Source organism: Calliphora vicina, chromosome 2 (assembly GCF_958450345.1).
Source record: "Calliphora vicina chromosome 2, idCalVici1.1, whole genome shotgun sequence".
Lineage (NCBI taxonomy): Eukaryota > Metazoa > Arthropoda > Insecta > Diptera > Calliphoridae > Calliphora > Calliphora vicina.
The window spans coordinates 33,474,952-33,485,146 of NC_088781.1; the positions used below are offsets into that span (position 1 = coordinate 33,474,952).

Here is a 10,195-nt window from a genome sequence, read left to right on the forward strand (position 1 = left end):
CGTTTGTATATTAAAATTCCATAATTTAGGTTTTTCCTTTATAAAAGTTCCTGAATTCAGTCAAATTTTAAAACCAGACTCTACAAACTTATATATGTATGCCATTACCACTCATTGTGTTATCTGAAAGAGTTCTGTTAGAGAATTAGAAACCCTTAAAAAATTTGAATTTTTGAGTTATGTGAGCGATATGTAAACACTGATTAATGCATTGTTGAGCTAGCACACACAATACGACGATAAGGGCTTTCAAAGATAAGATTAAATGATTTTATTGCTTACCTATTCGGTTTAATATAATAGGTTCAAATGTGGTTGGGTAAGTTCATATTAATTTTATTTTTGTTTAAATTCATTTTCAATATATTTTATTTATACACAACATGTAAAGAAAGCCATCATTATAAATTACAATACATATTAGTGGTAGGTTTTTTTAATTTGTTTTCCTCTGTTTTGTCTTTTGAATAGTCCGTATATAGAAGTCATAAAATAATGAATGTGATATGCTTTCAATATTCATTATTTTATTAAATAAACAAACAACAAATAATACAAATGTTTTATAAATTAGGAAACGATAGAATAATGGAATTACAAATAAAGATTTTCTTTTATATGTTTAAACAAATTATAAAACTACAGCAACAAAGTGTAGAGAACATAAGAATTTAGATTAATTGTTTTAAAAAAGATGAACTACATTTGTTTTTTTATGTTTAATAAAAGATTTCAATAAAATCTCTTGACCTATATAAAATTGTTTTATTTAATATACATTTACTAGAAAAAGGAAATGCTTAAAATTAATCCTGTTTTTTATCTGCTGCCGATTTGGGTTTAGCAGCTGGCGCTGGTTTTTCCTCTTTCGGTGTGTCTTTAAGAGCTTGTGTGGTACCCTCCAATTTCTTTTGTGCAGCTTGCTCAGCCATTTCACCAGAGAAACCAAACTCATTAACACGCTTAAGATCAACACTATAGTGCCAGCGTTGGTAGAGGAATATAAAGAATACAATATCATCACGGAAGCAACCCAATCTATACATAGTGGGCATTTTAATAACGAATGCAAATATGTCGTCAATAAATGTGTTCAAGAACTTATAGGTCATCATGCGCCACGGCATATGGGCAACAGATTTCAATTTGTAATTAATAAACAATTGTGGTGTCATCATAATGAAGCCAAATGTCAGCAAATAACCATATAACATGTTCAACAAAAAGGAATACCAGCCTTTATGTTCATTATAAACCATGGAGTACACAAAATAGCCAACTAGAAGGGGGAAACAAATCCAGCCCAGATATTTAAATGCCAAATTATCGTATGCTTTGGTTTCGCTTTCGGAATATGAGCCCTTGTCCTTAAAGGAGATTTTCGGTAGCACGCCAAACAATTTCTGATCCGTATTGTAGTTGATATCGACAACCTTGTGAATTTTCCAGACTTCAATGCCCAAGCCAATGAAACAGGATACACGAATCATGAAATTAGTTTCATTGTCTAGCACATACAGTAAAACGATAAGCGATTGGAAAACACCAAAAAATACTGAGCGTACGGAAAGACCTTCCAGAGATTGACGGTTATTCCAAAATTGTATGTCATTTTTGAAGGCCAATAACTCAAAGACTGAATGTAATATGGAGATGGCTATTGTTAAACCCAAAAGATATATATTTGTCTCCAACATGGTCTCTTTTAGGGAATCTTGGTCTTCATCATTTTCCTGAAAGGGGAATGGGAGAATTGTTAGAATATCATGTTGGAAACATTTTTTTTATCTATCCATTATCTGCGTATCTCAAACGAATACGTATACAATAATGGATATATTTTTAAATAAATAAATTTCATATATTTTAGAGCTTACCTCGCCGCCACCCGATGCCATTAGTTCACCCAAAACATTACCGGCAAATTTATTTTTCATTTGTTGAGCAGCGTACAATTGCCATTTAAACATGCCAATGGGCTGGAAAGTCAAATGTAATGGTAGTTCAGGGGTTGTCTCATTGATGGGATAGTAATCACGATGTAGATTCCAGTAGTCATTAACAAAAACAATGGGCAAATACGTTTTACCGCCATCAACAAATTTCACATATTCATCCAATGGCGGAGGCACTGTACCTTGCGCCCAGTTTGTTTGATCTACTACAACGTTAAGTGTCAGATTTGGATGCCAATGAGATACTATTGTATCTTTCAAATTAGCCTGGGCCAGTTCAAATGCCAATTTCTCTTGTTCGCTAGCCAACAAATTATAATTACGATTAACACGTATTTTCTTGAATTTATTCAGCTGCTTCTGTTGATAACCCATTAAACCGTTTTTGGCAAAATTCGGCGCTTTTGGATCCGGTGATTCGCCAGACTTTGTAACGAAAGCATGCAGGTAAACGGAACCATTGCTCATTAGTTTGGGTGAAGCCTTAACGGTGACTTGATGATAATGTTGACCATCGCGATTTGGTCCTGATATCCAATCGCCGTATGTTAGATCTTCTTGAAGCCAGAGTAAATTTGATGTTTGTTGGAAGTTGACGTCATCGGCATTTTCCGACAGCCATACGTGCAAATCAAAAAGAGTGCCATTTTCAAAATAATTCCATGCGTGTATTTTGGGACCAGAAGCAGCGGGCGATTTTTGATTTGGAGTTGTGACAGGTGGTGTACCTTTTCTGAAGAAGGAGGAGACGAAATAAATAATGAGTGCGCGGAGTATCAAGGATTTAGTCATGGCAAAGAATGACTCCATTCTTGATGCAGGTGGTGGTTGCGGTTGACCATCAGCTTGGCCTTCAACGGGAGCATTTGCTTCACCATTTTGTTCAGCCACCTAAAAGAAGAATACCAGCTTTTAGTAGGATTGTTTTGATAGAATTTTGTAAATTTCCACTTAGAGTATTTTTGAATATTCAAAAAATTTTATTGTAAAATTTCATATTATTTGTATTTCCTTGATTGAGCCTTATTTTATGAAACGAAAAGTATATTATTCTAGTATTTAAAAAATACTAGGAAAAAGGTAAACTTGAATTTTATCCAAACAAATTTTTTTAACTTTGTCGTTTCGTTTTATAAAATAAAGTCCTTACAATAAATTTTCTTAAAATAAACATTTTATGAAAAAAGAAAATATAAAAACAAAATTTTTTTTTCATTTATATCATTCATAAATACTCTTATGCAGTCAATCATTCTTCCGACACCAGGCAAAATTCAATCAACTATGTACGTGTTCATTTGCATTACATTGACCTTAACATAATTTTTCATAATTTTTTTTACACAATTGTTTTTATGCAGCTCCATCTTACCTCATTCCCAGCGGTTTGTGCTTCTGTAGACATGATTTCTTGTTTATATTACTTAATAAATTCTATTAAATCTGCATATAGTTTAATATATTTTTTGTTTTATTTGCATATTTTTTTCTGCAAATATAATTCAACAATTTGCAGTAAGATTTCTTCCTCGGTTCTGTTTTCCCACCACGTTGCCTTTTGTTCAGAAACAATACGTGTCCCTTTTTAAAACAATTAACTTTTCCTTTAAATTAAAGTTTACTTGATTACTTCATACTATACAGGTTTAATTAATTAATACGATGTACTATTAATATAAAAAAACCGTCTAAGCGGCTTCAAAAAGTTCTTGATTGAAAAAAGCGAGAATGATTTTGCTTAAAAAAATAATATTGCTCTCTTTGGTGGAAAAAAAGTTATTTGCTCATTGTGGTGAAATTTTCGTATGCTGGTGTGGTGAATTTCTTATCACATGTTGAAAGAACCCGCATGAAGTTGGCTGTAGTTTAAAAAATACTTGATTAGTTGCCAACTACATGCAAGAAATGGAAGGGAAATTTCACAGTAGTGGCTTGGAAAAAACTACATATTTACTTACAGCTCATTCAATTCGTCACAATAACGAAAGAAAATTAGTTTTTGACTTTATTAAAAGAATTTTATAATTTCCAAACGAAATTCTTTGTAAATTTGAAGTTTAAAAAAATAAAAAAAAATTTTTATAAAAACTAACAGCCTCTTTTTATAAAACGAGTTTATTTATAATACGAAAAATCAAAGAATTTTTTTTCATATAGTTTTCATGTTCATGTTTCAAATGTTCAAGAATTTTGTTTGAAAATTATAAAATTCGTTCAATAAAATCGAAAACTTAATTTCTTTTATTATTGTGACGTCATTCATTCGCTAAAAGTTTAATAAAAAATATGAAAATTTGTATGGTATTCGTTTGTACACTATTCGTTCGTCAATTTATAGAAAGAAGCTGTTCAGTTTCGGAACCACCATTATACTTAATTAATTTTTATTGTAAATATATTTTTACAAAGTTACAAGAAACGTTGAAAAATTATTTGTTTTAAATATTATTATCTTTTTCTTTATTCTAAAGACACATAAATAAAAATGTTGTTGTGGGATAAATTCTTTATTTAATGGCGTTAACAATAACCTAAAAAGGTAGCGCAAAGTTGAATTATTTTGGTAATTTAGCGGTAACGGTATTTGTTTTTATTTCGGTAATAGTATTTTAATGGTAATGGTCTGACATTAATTATTAATGCAATATACAAAAATTAAAAAAGAATTGAAATTAACACAAATATGGAAATCAAAAATGGAAATCAAGGTGTATTTTATAAGATGAAGTTATGAACACAGATGATTATTATTTGTTTGTTTATGTTTTATATGTTTTGAAAAACAAAACCCGTTTCACATTAGGCAATTTAGTTGAAAAATACCTTCACTAATTTTTTGAACAAAATTATTTGTTCAAATATTTTTATGTATGAAATCAATATCCAATAAAATATTAATTTTAAGTTTAAAAAGTAGGTATTATATTTTTGATATAAATTAGTAAACTATATTTGTATATTATCAATTTTATTTATAGTTGAGGTCACTTTTTTTATAAATATTTTTATTTACTTTCAATATATTTCAAAATATAAAATTTTAAAACAATCTATTAACAAAATTAATAAAAAAAATAGAAAAATTGGACTATAAATTTGTACATTATTATTTTTCAAAATTAATTAGTAAACTACATTTTCAGTATATTTTTTCATTATACAAAAATAATAATAAAAAATTACCCATAAAGATTTTTAACAATACTGTCATTAAAAAAATAATAGTTGGCAAGTCTAAAGATTAACAAAAATTTCCCTTCGACAAAAAACGTCAATAATTTCCCGCCATCTTGGAAATTTCCTTTTTGATTTTTGATTAGCATTTGACTGCACGTTTCTTAAGGTAAGAAAAAAAAATAATTTAAAAAATTGTGAAATTCATTGAAAAAAATTAAGAAAAAATATTTTAATTATAATAAAATACAGTAAGTTAGTGAAACAAAAGAAAATACCATGGAAATTGTTGAAAATTATAGTTTAAAAAATATATTAAAGCACATAACCTAAAAAAATTGTTTAAACATGAAACACGTCGCAAAAATGTATGTGTATTTTTCGTGGAACAAATATTTTTGTATTTTATTATAATTTCATGTTTACTAATGTAAATAAAGTGAATTTAATGTATTTTCTCTTTATGTTTATTATAGATGCAGATCTTCGTCAAAACTTTAACTGGTAAGACCATTACCTTGGAAGTCGAGCCTTCCGACACCATTGAAAATGTCAAGGCTAAAATCCAAGACAAAGAAGGTATTCCCCCAGATCAACAACGTTTGATCTTCGCCGGTAAACAATTGGAAGATGGTCGCACCTTGTCCGACTACAATATCCAAAAGGAATCCACCTTACATTTGGTACTCCGTCTTCGTGGTGGTATCATTGAACCCTCTTTGCGTATCTTGGCACAAAAGTACAACTGCGACAAAATGATCTGCCGTAAGTGCTATGCTCGTCTCCATCCTCGTGCTACCAACTGCCGTAAGAAGAAGTGCGGTCACACCAACAACTTGCGTCCCAAGAAGAAGTTGAAGTAGACTACTGGAATGTGGATGGATGTCACAATCACAATGCTCTGGGAGAAGCAGACTATCATACTCCCTTTTTTTCTATGTATACATTCAAAACTACAAACCAAGTTTTTTTAATTTTTTATATTTATTTTAAATAAACTGAAATTAAAATTACTGTAACAACATCATACTAGTAACTAATTTTGGTGAATATATGGAAAACATTTTTTATAAAAATGATACATAGAAAATATGTTTATTTTATTTCTTTGTGAACATAAAATGATTAGAGATTTTTGTAGAAACTAAATTTTATTTTGGACAAAGGTTTATTAGGTAAATTAGTTTTCATACATATGTTGCACAAAATAAACTTTTAGCTAGAATTTAGATTATTTTTATATAAACAAATTGAACTTAGAAGTTTTCGATGTTCCATATCATAAATTGATGAATATAAAAATTACTTATTTAGGATCATTGATTAATTAAAATTAATTTGTACGTATGATTTAAACAAAATACGTCATCCAACTACGTCATTGCTCACAAATATGAACAAAACATCCAGTTTTGTAATAGTGAGGGGCACTGTTACAGAATTTTATTTTAACAATTTTTTAGGATGAAGTCGCATTTAGTTTTTAAAGTGAACATGAGATTTGTTTCTCTTGTTTTTAACAATTTGTTTACAAAAAAAGTTTTTGGTTTGTGAATTTACAACTTTTAACGGAATTTTAAAAGCTAAACATTGATGCATTGATCGGCAAATTTATATGTTCTGTTAGGTATAGGATTACTAATTTTGGATTAGCATTTCATAATAACATTTCAAATGTCAAAACCGTTTATCATTGATCACAAACCCTGTCAGCGAATGTGACCATAAATTTTCAAATTTTAAAGAAATGTTGAATTTTTCCATATCTTGCTCAGAAATCTATTATCTTGTGAAAACTAAAGCCGATTTACCGCATTCGTGAACGAATAAGTTTTCGTACCGAAAATTAATTATAATTGCTAGATATCGAATGCCTTAATCTTAAATATGAAAATTACGAACAGATTTATTCGATCACAAATGTGGTAATTTGCCCCATTATTCCTCGTCGAACTTTTTATAAACTTTTGTTACAAAAACATATTTCAATTATTCCGATACATGTCGGAATAAATTTTGAAAGAAATTCAACAAATGAGAAACAGGAAATTGTATTGTAATATGAGTGAAATCGTACCTACAGCAATTTATAATTGTATCATTAACATCCAACAATTCAGATACTTGTTAGAATTAATCTATATATATAAAAATTAAATGGTCCATGTATTATTTTATTTCCTAATAAATAAACAGGCAGGGTTGGATAAACTTGAAGAACTAACATTAGTAAATGACACCGGGCGAAGCCGGGGCGGTCAACTAGTATTGAATAAAATTTAACAAATGGGAACATCCCATTATAATTTTCTATACATTCTATTTGATGTCCAATAAGAGAATCACAAAAACAACATAACTCTCACGTTTGAATAAGTATTCGTTCGCAATCAAACTTTTACTATATAATTTTTAAAGGGATTTCAAATACTCTTTTAATTCAAAAGGGGCTCAAATTTTAGCCCGTTTCACAATATCGAATGAAAGATTTCGTTAGCATTCTAAGCGAAAAACTGATTCGATCAAATAAATATGAAGTTAGGGAAGGAAACCAAAATCAGTTTCGATATTGTGAAACAGTGTGTTTCGTTAGCTTTCACTAATTCATTCTGTCACACAAACTTCACATACCTTAAGGAAGCACTTTTTAAACATTTTAAACACGAAAGCTAATGGAAGAAATATTTGTTTGTAACACCTAAAAGTATGCATACAATATTTGTTTAATGTTTTTTTTTTATTTATACATTTTAATACCCATCATCAAAAAGAAGAAGGGATTTTGTCATTCCGTTTGTAACATATCGAAATATTTGTAGAAATATTGGTAGTAGAACCAACAGCCAGCAACATTTGTCTCTAGCATAGATGGGGGTAGTGCACTAATTTTGCAGATTGCACTAATACTTAGAGATAGTGCAAAATTATTGCAATCATTTTGTTCATATTTAGTGCTGAGTTGAAAATTAGCAGCCTCACTAAACATTAGTGATAGTGAGTTAAAAAATTTTGCACTCAAAATTAAATTAGTTGATTTAAAAAAATGCAATCATCAGTTTATTGCAACCTTTTTGTATGCACTAATTTGAGTGCAACTTCAAATTGTGCACTAAATTTTTAAGTTCAAAATGGTTTAAGTTTATTCCTGTACACTAATTTAAAACTTAAGACTAATATTTCATTAAAAATAACAAAAAATATTTAAAATTTTTATTTTTCGAATTTAGATTCAACAATTTCATGACTACTCATTTTTGAAAATTTAGTGATAGAATGTTTAATGCAGCCTTTTTTTGATTGCATGTTAAAATTTTGCACTAATTAATTGTAGTGCAGATTTTTGCACTAAATCTTCGTTTATTGATAGTTATAAAATTATCACTATCACTATTTTTTTTAGTGCTAGTTAAGAAATAAGCATTATCACTTAAGCTGATAAAAAATAGTGCAAACTAAATTTTTTGCAATTTTAGTGAGTGATAGTGCAATGCTGATTTCAATCAACATTTAGTGCACTACCCCCAACTATGGTCTCTAGTGCCCTTACAAGAAAATGACTTGTACATTCATAATGTCTTATAATCAGGGACATAACTGTTATAACCAATATTGGAAAAAATCCTGAAATAATTGTTTATCAAGAATTTTTGAAAAATGGTCCCTGAATAACAGTTAAAAATAACCAATATTATTTTGGTCTTTGGTAACCATTATAAACAATTTTTATTTTATTTGGTCTTCAATAACCATTATGATAGATTTTTATTTTTTTAGGTCTTTAATAACCATTATAAAAGATTTTTATTTTTTCTGGTCTTCAATAACCATTATAAAATATTTTAATTTTTTTAGGTCTTTGATAACTATTATTAAAGATTTTTATTTTTTTTGGTCTTCCGTAAACATTATGAGTACCAACAAAGTTTTTTGGTCGTATGGACCTGGTTTTCTTGTATTTTAAAATAGACAGAGAAAGATAAATTGTTCCAGAATTTCATAAGAATCAAGAATATTTATGATTATAAACAGTTTTCTTTTAAAATGTGCAATATGTGATAGCTATGACTAATTATGGACCAATCGGCATAAAATTAAGTGGCATGTCTTCTGTATATATGAAAGTTATTTGTGCTAAATTTTATTTGAATACCAACATTTTTAAGAAATTTATACTCGTTAAAATGCTTTTCGGAAGTGGGCCTTGTATGGGAGCTATGACTAATTATGCACCAATCGTCACAAAATTTAGTAGTGATAGTTCGTCTTATATAACACTTATTTGTGCTGAATTTTGTTTGGATATCTATATAACTAAGATATTTATGAGGGATTATCTAGTTTCAGATAGGACAATCGTTTGGGGGCTAGGAGAAATAATAGACCGATTTTAACCAAATTCAATAGACTTCGTTCTTGGGGCACTATATACGCTATATCACTATGGTGGTGTAGGATATAAATATTTGTAATGGCTGTAGTCTATCGAAGACCAAAAAAATAAAATTTTTTTATAATGGTTATCAAAGACCAAAAAAATAAAAATCATTTATAATGGTTATTGAAGACCAAAAAAAATAAAAATCTTTCATAATGGTTATCAGAGACCGAAATAAATAAAAATCTTTCATTATAATTATTGAAGACCAAAAAAAATAAAAATCTTTCATAATGGTTATCAAAGACCTAAAAAAATTTAAATTTTTCATAATGGTTATCATAGACTAAAACTTTTTTGAGTTATTTATAATTGTTATTACGGGACCTATTTGTTTGCAGTTATTTTTTCTATAACCAATTGCTTATTTAAAAAAAAACAAGTAAGAGTGCTATATTCGGCTGTGCCGAATCTTATATACCCTTCACCAAATTATACTTCAAAATTTTAAATATTTTTAGGAAAACAAAATTTAATTTTTTTCCAGTTGTTTTTTGAATTTTTTGGAAAAAAAAAATTTTCGATTGTTATTTTAATTTTTTTTTTTAAATTAAAATTTTTTTTTTTTAAATTTAAAATTTTTTTTTTTTAAATTTGAATTTTTTTTTTTTTAAATTTTAAAAATTTTTTT

The 10,195-nt window shown here is 28.3% G+C and overlaps 2 protein-coding genes across 2 annotated transcripts; one reads left to right on the forward strand and one right to left on the reverse strand.

The window, feature by feature from the left end:
* Positions 1-315: 315 nt before the first annotated feature.
* On the reverse strand, positions 316-3,692 carry LOC135952457 (putative lipid scramblase CLPTM1). Its single transcript, XM_065502403.1, has 3 exons — positions 3,328-3,692; positions 1,878-2,846; positions 316-1,733 (listed from the first exon to the last, which is right to left on the reverse strand). The coding sequence occupies exons 1-3, from the start codon at positions 3,358-3,360 to the stop codon at positions 807-809; spliced, it is 1,929 nt and encodes a 642-aa protein (XP_065358475.1). The 5' UTR covers positions 3,361-3,692; the 3' UTR covers positions 316-806.
* A 1,460-nt stretch (positions 3,693-5,152) lies between these two features.
* RpL40 (ribosomal protein L40) lies at positions 5,153-6,219 on the forward strand. Its single transcript, XM_065499492.1, has 2 exons — positions 5,153-5,298; positions 5,606-6,219. The coding sequence occupies exon 2, from the start codon at positions 5,606-5,608 to the stop codon at positions 5,990-5,992; it is 387 nt and encodes a 128-aa protein (XP_065355564.1). The 5' UTR covers positions 5,153-5,298; the 3' UTR covers positions 5,993-6,219.
* Positions 6,220-10,195: the final 3,976 nt, after the last annotated feature.

Bases quoted from the DNA above. Each gene is read 5' to 3' on its own strand.
- RpL40 (XM_065499492.1), top strand. From the start codon at position 5,606: ATGCAGATCTTCGTCAAAACTTTAACTGGTAAGACCATTACCTTGGAA.
- LOC135952457 (XM_065502403.1), bottom strand. From the start codon at position 3,360: ATGTCTACAGAAGCACAAACCGCTGGGAATGAG. The intron at 2,847-3,327 runs GTAAGATGGAGC...TTCTTCTTTTAG, and splicing joins CACAAACCGCTGGGAATGAG to GTGGCTGAACAAAATGGTGA. The intron at 1,734-1,877 runs GTAAGCTCTAAA...TTCCCCTTTCAG, and splicing joins TGGCATCGGGTGGCGGCGAG to GAAAATGATGAAGACCAAGA.